A 20,821-nucleotide genomic window follows, 5' to 3' on the forward strand; every position below is an offset into this window, starting at 1 on the left:
CCGACCAGCGATCACCCCATACACTGGCATTCTCCTACATGCGAGCCAAGCCTACGCTTGGTCTCACTGATGTAGAGCAGCTGACACCTAGAGCAGCGGATGCAGTAGATGAGGTTGGAGGAGGTGCAGGTGAACCTCTGCCACACTTGGAAAGACTGCTTGGGTCCTTGAATGGAGTCAAGGGGGGAGGTTAAGCGACAAGTGTAGCATTTCCTGCGGTTCCAATGGAAAGTGCCCGTAGAGGGGGTGGTTCGGGTGGGAAGGGACAAATTGACCAGGGAGTTACAGAGGGAGCGGTCTCTGCGGAAAGCAGACAGGGGAGGAGATGGGAAGATGTGGAAGATGTGGCCAGTGGTGGGATCACGTTGGAGGTGGTGAAAATGTTGGAGGATTATTTGTCGTGTGTGATGGCTGGTAGGGTGGAAGGTGAGGACAAGGGGGACTCTGCCCTTGTTACGAGTGGGGGGATGGGGAGAGAGAGCAGAGTCACGGGGTATAGAAGAGACCCTATACTTCTCCTCTTCCTTCCGAAGACAGTCCTGCGAAATGTCCTTCCTTAAATTTGGAGACCAAAATTGAACACAATACTCCAGGTGTGGTCTCAATATGGCCCTGTACAACTGCAGAAGGACCTCTCTGCTCCTATAGACAGCACCCGTAGTCGGGGTGGTGCCTGGGTCTCTGGAGCTGTGAGGCAGCAACTCTACCGCTGCGCCACCGTGCCGCCCAAGGAACTTTTCTAGTTACACAAATGCTGAGTAACATCCTTCATGCTCTTTACAGTTTTAACAATGAAGGGAATGTGATTAGAATCAATGTTGTCAGAATGAGTAACCATCAACGATGTTACATTCTGAGCGTTAGAACTGCCTGATGTCACAAGACTGTAAAATCACCCCTGGCTATTTTCAACACAGACCAATGAGCTTGGTAATGAAAAGGAAATCACGTTAAGGAAATGTGGTGGAAAAACCCAAATGCGGTCCGCAAAACTGATGCCCAATCGTAATTTTTAAAAATCCATATTTTTCCCTCGTTTCTATTCTAGTCGGGATCTCGCCAAAAATCTAAACAATGGAGCAGTAAGAGTTTCATTGTTCCGTTTTACAGTATGTTTACATTTTAGACTATAGTTGAGTTTGGAGATACATAGGTCGAGGTAAACATTATAGTTTCTTTCAGAGCAATAAACAGATACAGAGCCGAAACAGGCCCTTCAGCCCACCGAGTCTGTGCTGACCAGCGATCACCCATACACTAGCACTATCCTACACACTAGTTTGACTTTGAGTTTAGTTTATTGTCATGTGAACTGAGGTACAGTGAAAAGCTTTTGGTGCGTGCTATTGTGGGCAGTTTTGGTCCCCTAATTTGAGGAAGGACATTCTTGCTATTGAGGGAGTGCAGCGTAGGTTTACAAGGTTAATTCCCGGGATGGCGGGACTGTCATATGCTGAGAGAATGGAGCGGCTGGGCTTGTACACTCTGGAGTTTAGAACGATGAGAGGGAATCTTATTGAAACATATAAGATTGTTAAAGGTTTGGACACGCTGGAGGCAGAAAACATGTTCCCGATGTTGGGGGAGTCCAGAACCAGGGGCCACAGTTTAAGAATAAGGAGAACGGAGACGAGGAAACACTTTTTCTCACAGAGAGTGTGGAAATCTCTGCCTCAGAGGGTGGTGGAGGCAAGTTCTCTGGATGCTTTCAAGACAGAGCTGGATAAGGCTCTTAAAGATAGGGGGATATGGGGAAAAGGCAGGAACGGGGTACTGATTGGGGATGATCAGCCATGATCACATTGAATGGCGGTGCTGTCTTGAAGGGCCGAATGGCCTACTCCTGCACCTATTGTCTATTATCTATAACCAGTCAGCAGAAAGACAATACTTGATAAAGGAACAATTTCAATTTTACTGAAACCAATTAACCTGCAAACCCGCACATTTAGCTTAGTTTAGTTTAGAGATACAGCATGGAAAATGACTCTTTGGCCCATCAAGTCCGTGCTAACCGGCGATCACCCCGTACACTAGCTTTATCCTTCAAACCAGGAACGATTAACAATTTTTACCAAAAGCAATTAACCTACAAACCTGTACGTCTTTGGAGGTGGGAGGAAACTGGAGCACCTGGAGAAATCCCACGAGGTCACAGGGAGAACATACAAACTCCGTACAGACAGCACCCGTGGTTAGCATTGAACCCGGGTCTTTGGCGCTGCGCCACCGTGCCACCCCTGTGCATAGGTATATCAATAAAATACTCTTGACCTGATCCTTAACTCTTGAAATCACATCAACACCTCCACTTCCCGAGGAGACTGAGGAAATTCCCTATGTCTCCAGGGGAATTCGGGAGTAACTTGGGAAAGTGGGACAGGGGCTTTAGTTTAAATTGGAGATAATAATAATAATAATAATAACTTTATTTATAAAGCACTTTAAACAACTGCAGTTGCCACAAAGTGCTGTACATGAGAACTCATGAACAAAAAGCTATTACAAACAATTAAAAACCCATTAAAAACCGTAAAACGAAGGACTATAAAAAACACACTAAAAATTAAAAGACATTAAAAGCACTAAAAACAGGAGCAATGACTCAGCCAGTGTCGAAAGCCAAAGAATAAAAATGTGTTTTTAGGGAGGATTTGAAGATGGACAGTGAGGGGGCCTGTCTGATGTGCAGCGGCAAGGTGTTCCAGAGTGCCGGAGCAGCAACAGAAAAGGCTCTATCCCCTCTTAGACCTTGGTACCTCAAGGAGCAGCTGATCAGCTGACCTGAGGCACCGGGCAGGAGCATATAGGTGGAGCAGCTCAGAGAGGTAAGCGGGGCGAGCCCATTCAACGATTTAAAAACAAATAAAAGAATTTTGAAATGAACTCGAAAGTGCACTGGGAGCCAGTGAAGGGAGGCCAAAATTGGCGTAATGTGCTCCCTCTTTCGAGTTCCGGTCAAAAGGCGAGCGGCAGCATTTTGAACAAGCTGGAGACGAGCCAATGAAGCTCGTGCGACTCCAGAGTAGAGTGCGTTACAGTAATCCAGCCTAGATGTAATAAAGGCATGGATTACTGTTTCAAAATGCTGCCGCTCGAGATACAGCATCTCCTTTGATCTTCCTATTGTGCTTGAGGCTGACTCAATTGTATTTATGTGGAGTATTATCTGGTCTGTTTGGATAGCACGCACAACAAAGCAGTTCACTATACCTCGTTACACGTGACAATAAGGACCTGTCCCACTCGGCGATTTTCTCGGCGACCGACGGCACCATTGACCGACATATGAGGTCACCGATAAAGTCGCGGCGTGACGTGGCGTGACGACGTACTGACGCACGGTCTTTCCTCAAGTGTTGCGACATTTTTTTTGTCGCTGCTGGATTTTTAAATGTTCAAAATCTTTCGGGGGCCCTGGTACGTCCGTTGATGACGTCGGCAGTCGCCGAAAAAATCGCCCAAAGGCCCTCAACGAAGCTAAACCTATCTTTTATTTTCCAAACGATGTTTCATACATAAACTCCAGAGATACAATTATCATCGTGTTTAAGAAGGAACTGCAGATGCTGGAAAATCGAAGGTACACAAAGGGTACTTCTGAAGAAGGGTTTCGGCCCACAACGTTGCCTATTTCCTTCACTGCTGCACCCGCTGAGTTTCTCCAGCATTTTTGTGTACATACAATTATCTTCGCTACTTATTCACGAATGAATAATCCGACACCTCGCTCACTGAGAAAAACACTGAAATACGTTTCCTTTGCATCACACCCAACTCTGTAAAGTCTAATTTATTGAGCAAAGGAAAATCCTGCGTCTGTACAACGCTGTTGGTTGGGATGCCCAAATGTTCTATCACAGGTACATGGATAGGGCAGGTTTAGGGGGGTACGCGGGCAGGTGGGACTAGTGTAGATGGGGCATCTTGGTCAGTGTGGGCATGTTGGGCTGAAGGGCCTGTTTCTGCGCTGTATGGCTCTATATAACCTTATTACTTCATGCTGCCTTGGGCGCGGTGGAGGTCTTTCCACAACTGCGGAACCCGCCCGGAGTCTCGTCTGTCGGTGTAACCAGGTGGGACCATGAGAGGTCGGGCACGAGGAGCAAGGGCCGGTGGGAGGGTGCACCGGGGCGATGCCGCCAGTACCATCAGGTCAGCTGCAGGAGGTGACCCCCACCGCCGGGTGAGGAGAGGAGATGAGAGGGATGTTGGTTCAATAGACAATAGACAATAGGTGCAGGAGTAGGCCATTCGGCCCTTCGAGCCAGCATCGCCATTCAATGTGATCATGGCTGATCATTCCCAATCAGTACCCCGTTCCTGCCTTCTCCCCATATCCCCTGACTCTACTATCTTTAAGAGCCCTATCTAGCTCTCTCTCGAAAGCATCCAGAGAACTGGCCTCGACCGCCCTCTGAGGCAGAGAATTCCACAGACTCACAACTCTGAAAGTTGTGAAAGAGTGTTTCCTCGTCTCCGTTCTAAATGGCTTACCCCTTATTCTTAAACTGTGGCCCCTGGTTCTGGACTCCCCCAACATCGGGAACATGTTCCCTGCCTCTAGCTTGTCCAAACCCTTAATCATTTAATCTTATAACCTTATATGTTTCAATAAGATACCCTCTCATCCTTCTAAATTCCTGAGTATACAAGCCCAGCTGCTCCATTCTATCAACACATGACAGTCCCACCATCCCGGGAATTGACCTTGCACTCCCTCAATAGCAAGAATGTCCTTCCTCAAATGTGGGGATGAAAACTGCATACAATACTCCAGGTATGGTCTCACTAGGGCCCTGTACATCTGCAGAAGGACCTACTTTGCTCCAGTACATCGAGCACGTGGGCCGACCGCACTATGGACTTTGAAAAATGGCGCCAATAATGGTGACGCCTGCATCTGTGATTTATGCAAAATAAATTTCACTGTGCAGAGAAGCATAGAAGCATAGACAATAGGTGCAGGAGTAGGCCATTTGGCCCTTTGAGCCAGCATCGTCATTCAATTTGATCATGGCTGACCATGCAAAGTCAGTACCCTATTCCTGCCTTCTCACCACATCCCTTGATTCCATTGGCACTCAGAGCTACATCTAACTGTGCAGCTGCATAAGTGACAATAAAGCACATTGAACTATTGAACACATGGTCAAGGGCAGTCTGTAGAAGTATCTCGACCTGAAATGCCATCTATCAATATCCTCCACAGATGCTGCCTGACCCGCTGCGTTACTCCAGCACTTCGTGCTTTAACTAACGACTATTCCCACCCCGGTCATTCCCTCTTCTCACCGCTCTCGTCCGGCAGAAGGTACAGAAGCTTGAAAACACGCACCACCAGACTCAGGAGCAGCTTCCTCCCCGCTGTTATCAGATGACTGGACTGTCCTCTCATAAGCTGGGGTGCATAACCTGATCTTCCAACCTACCTCATTGCAAACCTTGTACTTTTTTCCCTGATGGTGCAGTGCTGAAAACCTATTCACTGCACTTTAGTATGTCCCTCTTTGCACTACCATTTGTACCTGAACATCCACGTGCCTGTCTAAAGCCTCTCAAACACCACGATTGTATCTGCCTGCACCACCGCCCCGTTAGCACGTTCCAGGCACCCACCACCCTCTGTGTAAACAATTCCCCACATACCTCCTTTAAACTCTGCTCCTCTCACCTTAAAGCTATTGTAGATCTGATCTACCAAATATTAACACATATACGTTATACACCACTCGAATCCATAATCCTGTCTGGGTCTTACCCTGCAGTCACCATATATTACTAAAGTTTTTAGCCATCAGTCGTTAGTTGGGATGTAGTCATCTGGAGTATTGTGTACAGTTTTGGTCTCCTAATTTGAGGAAGGGCATCCTTGTGATTGAGGCAGTGTAGCGTAGGTTCACGAGATTGATCCCTGGGATGGCGGGACTGTCATATGAGGAAAGATTGAAAAGACTAGGCTTGTATTCACTGGGGTTTAGAAGGATGAGGGGAAAATCTTATAGAAACATATAAAATTATAAATAGACTGGACAAGCTAGATGCAGGAAAAATGTTCCCAATGTTGGGCGAGTTCAGAACCAGGGGCCACACTTAGAATAAAGGGGAGGCCATTTAAGACTGAGGTGAGGAAAAACTTTTTCACCCAGAGAGTTGTGAATTTGTGGAATTCCCTGCCACAGAGGGCAGTGGAGGCCAAATCACTGGATGGATTTAAGAGAGAGTTGGATAGAGCTCTAGGGGCTGGTGGAATCAAGGGATATGGGGAGAAGGCAGGCACGGGTTATTGACATAGCTCTATAGCTATGCTGCAAAGTCTGAGGGGGGTCTTCAGGTACAAGCTTATAGAATTATCAGAGGCATAGATAGGGTAGACAATCAGAGCCTTTCCCCCCCATGCTGGAAATGTCAAAGACTAGAGGGCATAGATTTAAGGGAAGAGGGAGAAAGTTTAAAGGAGATGTGCGGGGCAAGTTTTTTTACACAGAGGGTGGTGGGTGCCTGGAACACGCTGCCAGGGGTGATCGTTTAAGAGCCTATGAGATGGGCGTGCAGGGAATGAAGGGATATGGATCACGTGCTGGCAGAGAAGAGTTGGTTTTGGCATAATGTTCAGCATAGACTTTGTGGGCCGAAGGGCCTGCCTCTGTACTGTATGGTGTCCTTCACTCTTTAGAGATACACTGTGGATACAGGCTTTTCGGCACATCAAGTCCGCACCGACCAGCGATCACCACTAGTTCTATCCTACTCACTAGGGACGATTTACAGGAGCCAATTAAATTACAAAACTGCACGTCTTTGGAGTGTGGGAGGAAACCGGAGCGTTCCTCCATTGTATGAACGTACATTGTAGGTTCTCCCTGTGACCGCGTGGGTTTTCTCCAGGTCCTCCGGTTTCCTCCCACACTCCAAAGACGTGCAGGTTTGCAGATTAATTGGTTTTGCTATGAATTGTAAACGTGCAGGGGTGATCGCTGGTCGGGGCGTTGAAGGGCCTGCCTCCACACTGTATTTCTAAAATCTAAAGTCACTGGGAGATAATCCACGCAAAAGGTCACAAGGGGAACGTGCAGGACAGCACCCATGGTCAGGATCGAACCTGGGTCTCCGGCACTGTGAGTCAGCAACTCTACCACCGCGCCACCCATGATAGAGGGAAGATACCGCAGACACAAAAATGCTGGGGTAAACCAGCGGGGCAGGCAACATCTCCGGAGACAGGGAATGGGTGACGTTTCGGGTCGAGACCCTTCTTCAGGATCTCGACCCGAAACGGCACCCATTCCTTCTCTCCAGAGATGCTGGCTGTCCCGCGGAGTTACTCCAGCATTTTATGTCGATCTTCAGTTTAAACCAGCATCTGCAGTTCCTTCCTGCACATGATAAAGGTTGTGTGGTGAATCTCTTGCTCGGAACGAGTCCAGGGCATGAATTGGTTCCGCTGTGCTAACGAGCAAACTATTGAAACCCTCGGCACACAATGACGAGTGGTGGTGAGTCACGTAATTCTCAGATTTGGAAGTATTTCATTCAGCCACTTTACAAAACCGTTGAGGGTCGCTAAACAATGAGTTTGGCAAAACCCTGCATCCAAGAGGATGTTGATCTCAGCTCCCTGTCCTGCCTGCCAACGCATTCTTTCATTATGGCTTAAATCAGAGCAGTTTACAGATACAGCCCAGAAACAGGCCCTTCGGCCCACCGAGTCCATGCCGACCAGTGATCACCCGTAGAGTAGCACTGTCCTACACACCAGTTTAGTTCATTGTCACGTGTACCGAGGTACAGTGACAAGCTTTTGTTGCTTGCTAACCAGTGGAATTCTCTGCCTCAGAGGGCGGTGGAGGCCGGTTCTCTGGATGCTTTCAAGAGCAAGCTAGATAGGGCTCTTAAAGATTGCGGAGTCAGGAGATATGGGGAGAAGGCAGGAACGGGGTACTGATTGTGGATGATCAGCCATGATCACATTGAATGGCGGTGCTGGCTCGAAGGGCCGAATGGCCTACTCCTGCACCTATTGTCTATTTCTATTGTCTAACCAGTCAGCGGAAAGATAATACTTGATTAAGTGAACATGTACAATTTTACTGAAGCCAATTGACCTACAAATGCGCATGTTTAGTTTAGTTTAGTTATACAATACAGGCCCTTGGGCCCATCGAGTCTGTGCCAACCAGCCATCCCCGCACACTTACAACATCCTCCACACTAGGGCAAATTACAATTTTGCCAAGCCAATTAACCTACAAACCCGTACGTCCTGGGAGTGTGGGAGGAAACCGGAGCACCTGGAGAAACCCCACGCGGGTCACGGGGAGAATGTACAAACTACGTACGGACAGCACCCATAGTCAGGATCGAACCCGGGTCTCCGGCGCTGTGAGGCAGCAACTCTACCGCTGAGCCACTAACATGAAATGAGACAGGCTGCTCACATTTGTTCATAGAGCACGGCACAGCACAGGAACAGGCCCTTCGGCCCACCATGTCTGTGCTCACCATCATGCAAGACCATGATTATCTGCCATACACGTGAGCCACATTACTCCATTCTGTGTGTTCCATGTCCTCACTACACTCCAAGTGAAAAAGGTGTCCATCACACAGACCACACTCCCCACCATTGTAGATGTAGCCCAGTCCATCACACAGACCACACTCCCCACCATTGTAGATGTAGCCCAGTCCATCACACAGACCACACTCCCCACCATTGTAGATGTAGCCCAGTCCATCACATAGACCACACTCCCCACCATTGTAGATGTAGCCCAGTCCATCACACAGACCACACTCCCCACCATTGTAGATGTAGCCCAGTCCATCACACAGACCATACTCCCCACCATTGTAGATGTAGCCCAGTCCATCACACAGACCACACTCCCCACCATCGACTCCATCTACACTTCATGCTGGCTCGGGAAAGCAGCCAACATACTCAAAGACTTGTCCCTGTCCCACCCCGGTCATTCCTTCTTCTCCCCGCTCCCGTCCGGCAGAAGGTACAGAAGCTTGAAAGCGCGCACCACCAGACTCAGGAACAGCTTCTTCCCCTCTGTTATCAGGCTTCTGAACGGTCCTTCCATAAGCTAGGGTGCTGTCCGATTCACCTCTACCCCATTGTGGACATTGGACTTTGTCTCTGGAACTGATGCGCTACAATGCTGAGAACTATAGCCTACACTCTGTATCTTCCCCTGTGCTCTACCTATTGTACTGGAGTTTGACTTGGTTGTATTTACGTGAGGTATTATCTGATCTGCTTGGAGAGCGTGCAAGGCTTTTCCCTGCAGCTTGCTACACGTGACAGTAACAAATCTAAAGCAAATCTAAAGCAAAGGCATGACAATTATAATTTGAACTATTCAATTAGCTGCCTGTGAATGTTGCATTTATGATTAGAAAGGCCGATTAATTTTTGATTACTATGCAGCGATGACTCACAAAGGATGCGAGAAACATAGCGATTATTCACTCCAACGCACCCAGGCAGAGTGTTATTACTGTTTGTGCAAGAGTTTTCAGCGCGTTAAATCGGAAATTCTCAACGCATTTCATTATCAGACACAGTGTAGGTCAGCTGTCTGAAGAAGGGTCTCGACCCGAAACATCGCCCGTTCCTTCTCCCCAGGGATGCTGCCTGTCCCGCTGAGTTACTCCAGCATTTTGTGTCTATCTTCGATTGAAACCAGCATCTGCAGTTCCTTCCTGCACAGTGAAAGGCTTTTGTTGCTCTGTGCTAACCAGCCAGGAAAGACAAGACAATGATTACAATCGAGCCACTAACTCTGTAGATATGTGATAAGTAAAGGTCGATCAAAGATATGCTGAGGGTCACCAGCGAGGAAGGTAGATAGTAGTTCAGGACTGCTCTCTGCATTCGTAGGATGGTTCAGTTGCCTGATAACAGCCGGCAAGGCCAGCAGCATAATCAAGGACCAGTCGCACCCCGGTCACTCCCTCTTCTCCCCTCTCCCATCAGGCAAGAGGTACAGAAGTGTGAAAACGCACGCACACCTCCAGATTCAGGGACAGTTTCTTCCCAGCTGTTATCAGGCAACTGAACCATCCTATAACCAACTAGAGAGCGGTCCTGGGCTACTATCTACCTCATTGGAGACCCTCGGACTATCTTTGATCAGACTTCACTTATCATGTATCTATACACAGCGAATGGACCGATGGTCTTTCCACTGGCTGGATAGCACAGAGCAACAAAAGCCTTTCACTGTGCGGGAAGGAGCTGCAGATGCTGGTTTAAGTCGAAGATAGACACAAAACGCTGGAGTAACTCGGCGGGCTCGGTGGGCCGAAGGGCCTGTTTCTGCGCTGTATCTCTAAACTAAATTCGATGACGGTCAGGAAATGGCACAACTTTATAAAAAATAATGCACAAATGTGCCCAAAGCACAGCGGAAAGCCAGCAAGAAAAGTGATTCATTCATGGATGGTCACAGACATTAAAGACAATATTCCATCACAAATAGTCTTACATAATTTTCCAGGAATAGCAACAAGCCCGAAGACAGAGAGCGTCTTAGCACGACCAGGTGGAGCCGGTAGATGATAGAGGAGAGAGAGCAGATAGACCTGGTGTATGTGAGCAGGGGGTGGGAGAGGGGCAGAGGGAGCGAGAGAGAAACAGGAAGAGAGAGACGGGGAGAGAAAGAGAGGAGAGAGAGAGAGAGAGAGAGAGAGAGAGAGAGAGAGAGAGAGAGAGAGAGGGGGGGGGAGAGAGGGGGGGGGGGGGGGGGGGGGGGGGGCAGAGAAAGAGAGCGAGGCAGGGAGAGGAGCAGAGAGAGAGAGGGGGGGGAGAAGAGAGATAGAGAGAGAGGCAGAGAGAGGAGGGTAAAGAGAGAGAGAGGGAAGAGGGGGGAGAGGCATGAATGAGAGGGGGGGAGAGGAGAGGGGAGAGAGATGAGGGAGGAGAGGAGAGCGCGGAGAGGAGAGATGAGAGGGGGGGGGGGCGGCAAGCGAGAGAGAGGGCCAGAGAGAGAGAGAGACAGGAAGAGAGTGATGGGGGGAGAGAGACAGAGGGGGGGAGAGAGAGTGGGGGCCAGAGAAAGAGAGAGAGTTAGAGAGAGGGAGGAGAGAGAGAGAGAGAGAGAGAGAGAGGGGGGGGGGGGCAGAAGGGGGGGGGCAGAAGGGGGGGGGTGCAGAGAGAGTGAGAGGGGCAGAGAGAGAGAGGGGGAGAGAGAGAGACAGAGAGAGAGAGAGGGAGAGAGAGGGGGGCAGAGAGAGAGAGAGAATGGTGAGAGAGTGAGGGAGGAACACACAGAGATTGAAAGAGTATGTTTCCATGCTGCACTATTCTGCACTCAAGTAGCCCGATCTTCCAGCCTACCTCATTGCAAACCCTGCACTTTTTCTCTATAACTACAACGCCATATCACATCTCCCCATAACCTCTCAGAGACAGAGTGGGGAGAGAGTGAGGGAGGAACACAGGGACGCAGAGACACAGAGATTGAAAGGGTGTGTTTCCATGCTGTGTCTTTCAATCAATCAACCTATAGGTCGTGCTCAAGTGTTGTCAACAACATGGGGAGGGAGGGGAGGGTGGTAGTGTTGGGCAGTGTTGGTGGGGGTGGGGGGGGGGGAGGGGAGGGGGGTAGTGTTGGGCAGTGTTGGTGGGGGGTGGGGGGGGGGTGGGGGGGGGGGTAGTATTGGGCAGTGTTGGTGGGGGGTGGGGGGGGTGGTTAGTGTTGTGCAGTGTTGGTGGGGGGTGGGGGGGGTGGTAGTGTTGGGCAGTGTTGGTGGGGGATGGGGGGCGGGGAGGGGGGGTGGGAGTGTCGGGCAGTGTTGGTGGGGGGTGGGAGAGGGGTGAGAGCCAAGTCTTACCTCCTCCCTCTGCTCCAGAACGATGTCGAGGGATTGGTCATCTCCGAGCTGCCTCTTGGGCCTGCTGTAGGCGGGTGGCGTGGCCATCTGGCTCCACTCCATGTCCTCGGGCTCCACCCCCTTGCCGTCTCTCAGCCTCTCCCAGGCCGCCTGCGTGCTCTTGGCCTCCTCGCTGTCGGGCTGGGGGGCGGCGCTGGGGCCTGGGGCGCTGGGTCCGGGGCCGGGGGTGGCCTTCACCTCCTGCGCCCCCAGCGAGGGGGGCTGGGCCGGCTGGGCCCGGGGTTGGGCCGGGCCTCTGGGCGGCTGCTTGTCGCGTAGGCCCTCCTTGAAGGCCGACACCACCGCGCTGGCCTTCTGGACCTTCTCCACCGACTGACGCTTGGAGATCAGCACCCCCATCCGCCCCTCTGTCGCCTCCTTCACTCCCAGCTCAGCACAACACACACAGCGGACACCGGTTCAATCACAACCTGCTCCACTCTGCGAAAAAATAAAACAACAACTGCTTTAAGTACTTGGTGTATTAAGTATTAAGCATGTTAAGTCTCATTGTCTGCAACCCATTTTCACCTAGTCCTCAGCCTGTTTCCTTTACCATCTTTACTTTTCTGCATATCTCTCATTCACTCATATCGTCATAGGAGATAGGAGTAGGATTAGGCCATTCGGCCCATCAAGTCTATTCCACCATTCAATTATGGCTGATCTATCTCACCCTCTTAACCCCATTTTCAAGTTGTCCCACAACTTTAGGCTGCGCACACCACATGCAAGAAGAAGAAGAAGGAGAGGAACCCCATTCTCCTGCCCTCTCCCCATAACCCCTGAGACCCGTACTAATCAAGAATCTATCTATCTCTCCCTTAAAAATGTCCACTGACGTGGCCTCCACAGCCTTCTGTGGCAAAGAATTCCTCAGATTCACCACCCTCTGACTAAAGAAATTACTCCTCGTCTCCTTCCTAAAAGAACGTCCTTTAATTGTGAGGCTGTGACCTCTGGTCCTAGGCTCTCCCACTGGTGGAACCATCCTCTCCACATCCACTCTATCTAGGCCCTTCACTATTCGGTAAGTTTCAATGAGGTGTCCCCTCATCCTTCTAAAGTCCAGAGAGTACGGGCCAAGTGTCGACGAACGCTCATCATATGTTAACCCGCTCATTTCTCGTATGAGTAAGTATGTATGTATGTAAGGAAATATCTTCCAGCCTACCTCATTGCAAACCTTGCACTTTTTCTCTCTAACTACAATAACGTTCCACTATATTCTGCACTCAAGTAGCCCGATCTTCCAGCCTACATCATTGCAAACTCTGCACTTTTTCTCTCTAACTTCAATGCCATATCACTTCTCCCCATAACCCCTGACGCCAATACTAATCATGAATCTGTCAATTTCCACTTTAAAAATATCCCATTGACTTGGCCTCCACTGCTGTCCGTGGCACTGAATTCCACAGATTCACCACCCTCCGACTAAAGAAAGGTGGGTTTCCTTCATCATTTCCTTCCTGAGAGTACGTGCTGGAATCGTCTTCAGTCGCCTCTTGGAGGGCTCTGATGATTTGCAAACTTCTGGCCTACCACCGATCCCCCGACAATATATGCCTTTGAGAAGGAAAGAACTGCAGGTGCTGGTTTAAATCGAAGGTTGACACGGAATGCTGGAGTAACTCAGTGGGACAGGCAGCCATCACTGGAGTTGTGAACCTGTGGAATTCTCTGCCTCAGAGGGCGGTGGAGGCCGGTTCTCTGGATGCTTTCAAGAGAGAGCTAGATAGGGCTCTTAAAGATAGCATGGTCAGAGGATATGGGGAGAAGGCAGGAACGGGGTACTGATTGGGGATGATCAGCCATGATCACATTGAATGGCGGTGCTGGCTCGAAGGGCCGAATGGCCTACTCCTGCACCTATTGTTTATTGACTATTGTCTATTGAGAGATGGAATGGGTGATGTTTCGGGTCTCGACCTGAAACGCCACCCATTCCTTCTCTCCAGAGATGCTGCCTGTCCTGCTGAGTCACTCCAGCTTTATGTGTCCATCTTCGATTTACACCAGCATTTTGTGGCCACCTATGCCTTTGAGATCTGTAACATTGCTGAGTTCTAGTGGACCTCTACATGTGTATGTACGGTAGAGAACATATTGACTGGTTGCGTCACAGCCGGGTTCAGCAACTTGAACGCCAAGGAAGGAAGGAGACGGCAGGGACTGGTGGGCACTGCCCGCTCCATCATGGGTAGTGGGGTTGGCAACGTTCTCACTCCCAAATAAGGGACAAAAGGTCAAAATACGGGACAAATTCCCAACAGCAATTCGTTGACCGACTCGGCCGTGGCTGGGTGAATGATGAGTTGTCCCGGGTGCTGGACTGCACACAAAGCCCAGCCGGCGGGCCAGCTGAGGAATTTTGGCCCCGGCACCCCACCCAACTCATGAACCGATGATCGGCCATGAGAAGGAGGGGTGGTGGTGGTGTCAGCGGTAAGCGAAGGTCCGAAGGTCAGACACCTGGCCGGGCTGCCGACCGACCGACGGGGCCACGGGCGAGGCGCTGCTGCTGCTGCTGCTGCTGCTGCACTCCATGGGCTGCACTACGTTGGGACGGGTGAGGCGGGGCCGGACGTTGTGCTCCGACCCGACAGTCCCCTCGACCCGAGTAGTAGCAGTCAAATACGGGACAAGGGCGGTCCCGTACGGGACAAACCAATTTAGCCCAAAATACGGGATGAACCCTAACGCTGGTTCAAAACTTTACCTATCCATGTTCTCCAGGGATAGACACAAAATGCTGGAGTAACTCAGCGGGTCAGGCAGCCTTTCTGGAGAAAAGGAATAGGTGACGTTACAGGTCGAGGTGCAGACTCCAGAGATGCTGCCTGACCCGCTGAGTTACTCCAGCACTCTGTGTGCCTTGTTTCTGCACTTAGACTGCCCAGAGTGTGCAGGCTGCTTTAGTATGAGCATGCATCTCCCTCTCCCTCTCCCGCTCTCTCTCTCTCTCCAGCTATCCTCTATAGCCTCTCTCAAGCACTGATTGTGGGCAGCACCAGGCTTCTGTAGAGGAAGTTAATTTTGTATCAAAGAAGCGATTGAAACCGAGCCCTCCTTTGGCTCTTTAATGCTAATTATCAGGGAGATAAAGATCACAAGGTTAAGCAAACTGCTGCAATGCACCAACATCCACCTTTGCATTCAGTCCACTGGGAGGGCTGAGGCACACAGGAGGCCACTCAGCCCCTCTGGTCAATGCCAGGTCCCATCAGTGCAATCCCATCCATCCCATTCCCCTCGCTGTATCCATGCAACCTGTTCTTGCACCACTTGGATACCACCAGTTCCCTTCAAAGGTTCATGTTAATGAGTTCAAGGAGCAGAATTAGGCCATTCGGCCTATCAAGTCTACTCCGCCATTCAATCATGGCTGATCGATCTCTCCCTCTCAACCCCATTCTCCTGCCTTCTTCCCGTAGCTCCCCGACAACTGTTCTCCTCGTCTCTCCGCTGGAGAGTTGTGCAACATCCTCTCTTACTGCTCCCCCTCCCCCTCTTGCCCTTAAAAATATCCACTGACTTGGCCTCCATTGCCTTCTGTAGCAACAAATTCCACAGATTCACCACCCTCTGACTAAAGAAATTCCTCCTCATCTCCTTCCTAAAGGGACGTCCATTTACTCTGAGGCTGTGCCCTTTGGTCCTAGACTGTCCCACTAGTGGAAACATCCTCTCCACATCCACTCTATCCAGGCCTTTCACTATTCTGCAGATTTCAATGAGGTCCCTGCCTCATTCTTCTAAACTCCAGCGAGTAGAGGCCCAGTGTTGTCAAACGCTCATCATACGTTAACCCACTCATTCCTGGGATCATTCTTGTAAACCTCCTCTGGACCCTCTCCAGAGCCAGCACATCTTTCCTCAGACATGGGGCCCAAAATTGCTCACAGTATTCCAAATGCAGCCTGACCAGCACCTTATAGAGCCTCAGCATTTCATCCTTGTTTTAGTATTCTAGGTTTAACTTGAGAGGAGAAAGATAAACTAAACTGAAACTATACGCAGCAGTCTCGACCCGAAAAGTCACCTGCGCACGTTCTCCACAGATGCTGCCTGACCCACTGAGTTATTCCAGCACTGATGTCCATCCTTGGTAAACCAGCATCTGCAGTTCCTTATTTCTACGGGTAGGCAGGGTGGGGAACAAGGTGTCTTCACACTTCTGTACCTCTTGCCTGATGGGAGAGGGGAGAAGAGGGAGTGACCGGGGGTGAGGCTGGTCCTTGATTATGTCAAAGATGATGGACACGAAATGCCGGAGTAACCCAGCGGGACAGGCAGCATCTCTGGAGGGATGGAATGGGAAGACATTTGGGGTCGAGACACTTCTTCAGACAGAGAATCAGAGGGAGAAGAGACACAGAGATAATGAAGGGTACGGTGTGGAAACGAGACATGAAAGGGGACAAAAGTCAAGGAAAATGTAGAATAGATCATTGTTAGCGAGGGGAAGCTGACAACGAAGCAAACAGAGATAGATTTTAACCAGGAGGACTGTCAGACTGGTCGGAGAACTAGGATGGGGGAGCGATAGAGAGAGAGGGAAAGTAAGAGTTACTTGAAGTTAGATATTGTGTTACCCTGAGTATGGAATGTTTGACTGTCACAGCAGTGGTTCTTCTGGTAGTAATTTTTTCCCTATGAAATGGGGGTTATATTTTCAGTGAGTTCAGGACAACAAGAGATGATCCCAGTGAGCATGTCGCCAACGACTCTTACCAACATCTGCCGATGCACCATGGAACGCACACTGTCGGCTTCCATCACAGCTTGGTCTGGGAACAGCTCTGCCCAAGACCGCAGGAAATCGCAGAGAGTTGCGGACGCAGCCCAGACCATCACACACACCAACCTCCCTTCCATCGACTCCATCTACACTTCACGCAGCCTCGGCAAGGCCCGCAGCATCATCAAGGGCCAGTCGCACCCCTGGCCACTCCCTCTTCTCCCAGCTCCCATCGGGCGAGAGGTACAGAAGTGTGAAAACGCACACCTCCAGATTCAGGGACAGTTTCTTCCCAGCTGTTATCAGGCAACTGAACCGTCCTCTCACCAACTAGAGAGCGGTCCTGACCTCCCGTTTACCATATTCGACTATCTTTAATCGGACTTTACTGGACTTTATCTTGCACTAAAGGTTATTCCCTTTATCCTGTATCTGTACACAGTGGACGGCTGGATTGTAATCATGTATAGTCTTGCCGCTGTCTGGATAGCACGCAACAAAAAGCTTTTTACTGTACCTCGGTACACGGACAATAGACTAAACAAAGCTATCCTCATCCCCAGCACGTGTACCCTCGTCACTATGAAATGGGAATTATATCTTCAGTGAGTTCAGGATAACGTTAGATGATCCCAGTGAGCATGTCTCCAACAACCCTTACAAACATCTATAGATGCTCTGGAGAGAGCACACTGTCGGATTGCATCACAGCTTGGTTTAGGAACAGCCGCAAGAAACCGCAGAGAGTTGCCGACGCTCCCGTCCGGCAGCAGCAGACATTCCTGTTCGACACAAGTCTACAGATGTATTCAAGAGAGAGTTAAACCCCTGTCCCACGGTACGAGTTCATTCCAAGAGCTCTCCCCGAGTTTGCCCTGATTCGAACTCGGAGATTTACGGTAATGGCCGCTCGTCGGTACTCGGGGCTCTCGTGGGCATTTTTCAACATGTTGAAAAATCTTCACGAGTCTTCCCGAGCTTACCTGCCGTTAGCGAGTCTTCCCGAGTACCTGCCGTTAGCGTTACGAGCCGCTAAGAGACGTCCCCGAGCTCCGACGTACCCGCTACGTTCATTCTCCGTGCTTACCACGAGTTCGATTTTTTTTTTAAACTCGGGAGAGCTCTTGGAATGAACTCATACCGTGGGACAGGGCCATTCAGAGATGTATACAAGAGAGAGTGAGATATAGCTCTTAGGTCTAACGGAATCAAGGGATTATGGGGAGAGAGCAGGAACGGGATACTGATTTTGGATGATCAGCCATGAATGGCGGTGCTGGCTCGAAGAGCCGAATGGCCTATTCCTGCACCTATTTTCGATGTTTCTATGAAAGCGCGCACCACCAGACTCAGGAACAGCTTCTTCCCCTCTGTTATCAGGCTTCTGAACAGTCCTTCCACAAGCTAGGATGCTGTCCGATTCACCTCTACCCCATTGCGGACATTGTCCAAGGAACGGGTGGCACGGTGGCGCAGCGGTAGAGCTGCTGTCTTACAGCGCCAGGGACCCGAGTTCCATCCTGACCACGGGTCCTTGTTTGTTTGTACGTTCTCCCCGTGACCTGCGTGGGTTTTCTCCGAGACAGTCGGTTTCCTCCCACACTCCGAAGACGTACATGTTTGTAGGTTAATCGGCTTAGTATTAACGTTAAAGATTGTCCCCAGTGTGTGTCGGATAGTGTTAGTGTGCGGTGCGGACTCGGTGGGACAAAGGGCCTGTTTCCACTCTGTGTCCCGGAACTAAACTGAAAATGGTGAGAACTATATTCTGCACTCTGTATCTTCCCCTTTGCTCGACCTATTGTACTGTAGTTTGACTTGGTTGTATTTATGTACAGTATTGTCTGATCTGATTAGATAGCGTGCAAAACAAAGCAAGTCCCTGTACTTTGGCACACGTCACAACAATAAACTACACTAAAACCTTCAAGTTCTTACATGTCAGGTTGAAGTCTCTTCATCATATTGATGGCTGGGATATTCTAGGGACCTGGGGAAGATGGAGGAGGTGTGGATGGGGGTATTCGTTGATCACTTATAGCGTCACACAGCACGGAAACAGGCCCTTCGGCCCAGCTCATCCATTCCAGCCCCTCGGCCTCTCATTCCATTGCCCTGTTCCTCCCCAACTTTCCGTCTCCCTTCCATCCCCTCCCCCTCCATCACCCCCCCCCCCCCCCCCCCCCCCCATGTCTCCAAGCACGGTGGCGCAGCGGTAGAGCTGCTGCCTCACAGCGCCAGAGACCCGGGTTCGATCCCGACTGCGGGTGCTGTCTGTACGGAGTTCGCACGTTCTCCCCCGATACAGGGTGGGTTCCCTCCGGGTGCTCCGGTTTCCTCCCACTCTCCCAAAGACGTGCGGGTTTTGAGATTAATTGGCCCTGTTGTGCAGGGATTGGGAGAACATAGAACTGGTGTGTTCTGCACTATAACTGGGACCCGGAGGTGATCGATGGTCCGCATGGACTCGGTGGGCCGAAGGGCCTGCTGAAGTTTATAAAATGATGAGAGGCATAGATAGAGTAGACAGCCAGAAGCTTTTTCCCAGGGTCGTAATGTGGGCAGAGCTTGAAGGTGAGAGGGACAATGTTTAAATGGCATGTACTGTACGGAGCAAGATCTATCTACCTGCCGACACATCTATCTATCTATCTATCTATCTATCTATCTATCTATCTATCTATCTATCTATCTATCTATCTATCTATCTATCTATCTATCTATCTATCTATCTCTTTATCTATCTATTTATCTATCTATTTCTCTATCTCTTTATCTATCCATCTATCAATTCCCCTCTCCTCCCCCCAAACATCACTCCTCCGTCCCCATTCATCACTCCGCCCTCACCCACCCCACACCTCTCCCCCACCCTCAATTCACTCCACTCTCCCCTCATCACTCCCCTCGCTCCCTCCCTGCCCTCATCACTCCCCCTCACAATGCCCCCCCTCTTCACTCCCCCTCCATCACTCTCCCTCCCTCACAGTGGCTCACCTCCCCCTCCTCCTCACAATGCACCCCGCCATCCACTCCCCCTCCATCTCTCCCCCGTCCACCCATCGCTCCCTCCTGTCCCCCCACACTCCTCCCCCCGCACATTACCCCCTTCACTCCCTCCCCTGTAATAACATCCTTCCTCCCTCCCCTCTCCCCCATCACTCCCCCATCACTCCCCCATTACTACCCCGTCTCCCCATCACTCCCCCATCACTCCCCCCTCTCCCCATCACTCCCCATCACTCCCCATCACCCCAATACTCTCTTCATCATTCCCCCCATCACTCCCCCCATCTCCCTCCTTCATCCACCCCTCCCTCCCTCCCTCCCTCCCTCCCCTCCACTCCTCCCTCTCCCATCCAGCCACCCAACGTTAAACCCGCGGCCAGGGCCCCCTGAACCCCGCGTCCCGAGTTACGAATAACCCAGTCAGTTATTCCCCGCCCGCCCGCCCGCCTCCTCGTGAATCCCCCCCTGTACCCGGGTACCCGGGCTCTCCAGGGGCAGGCACAGCGATTGTAATATTAACCATTCAATCACACCACGTTGACTTACCGCTATCATGCCTCCTGCAACACGCACGGCTCTCTCTCTCTCTCTCTCGTCCTCTCCCCAACGATTATAAGCGGGTTGTAGCCCTAATACTAGAAGGCACAGCTGGGGGAGAGAACAGCGGACTCCGGCTACTCGCTGTCTTCAGATGATGTAGACTGATACCCCTCTCTCTCTCTCTCTCTCTCTCTCTGTATCAACTGATATCAACTGATGTTGGTTCTTCTTGATCTCCTCTCCCTCTGTCTCTCCCTCTCTCTGTCTGTCTACAAATGCAGACTGGTGTTAGCTGATCTCTGTCTCTCTCTCTCTCTGTCTCTCTCTCCCCCCTCTCTCTCTGTGTCTCTCTCTGTATGTCTGTCTCTCCCTCTCTCTCTCTGTCTCTCTGTCTCTCTCTGTGTGTCTCTCTCTCCCGCCCTCTCCCTCTGTGTGTGTGTGTATGTGTGTGTGTGTCTCTCTCTCTCTCTCTCCCTCCCTCTATCTGTCTCTGTCTGTCTACAAATGCATACTGATGTAGGCTGTTCTCTGTCTCGGTCTCTCTCTGTCTCTCTCTCTCCCTCTCTCTGCACCAAGTAGTCGAGGTCTTGTCTCCTCCCCTCTCCAGCATCCACGGTGCACCACCATTGGTCGCATCCCGAC

The 20,821-nt window shown here is 50.6% G+C and overlaps 1 protein-coding gene across 1 annotated transcript in view; it reads right to left on the reverse strand.

The window, feature by feature from the left end:
• phf24 (PHD finger protein 24) overlaps window positions 1-20,498 on the reverse strand; it is a 38,088-nt gene extending 17,590 nt beyond the window's left edge. Inside the window, exons 1-2 of the mRNA XM_033018478.1 lie at window positions 20,186-20,498; window positions 11,848-12,327 (exon numbers count right to left, since the gene is read on the reverse strand). Of these exons, the coding sequence (XP_032874369.1) occupies window positions 11,848-12,246 (399 nt within the window). The 5' untranslated portion in view covers window positions 12,247-12,327; window positions 20,186-20,498. The remainder of the gene's footprint in view (window positions 1-11,847; window positions 12,328-20,185) is intronic.
• Between the last annotated feature and the right edge of the window lie 323 nt (window positions 20,499-20,821).

Source organism: Amblyraja radiata, chromosome 3 (genome assembly GCF_010909765.2).
Source record: "Amblyraja radiata isolate CabotCenter1 chromosome 3, sAmbRad1.1.pri, whole genome shotgun sequence".
Taxonomy (NCBI): domain Eukaryota; kingdom Metazoa; phylum Chordata; class Chondrichthyes; order Rajiformes; family Rajidae; genus Amblyraja; species Amblyraja radiata.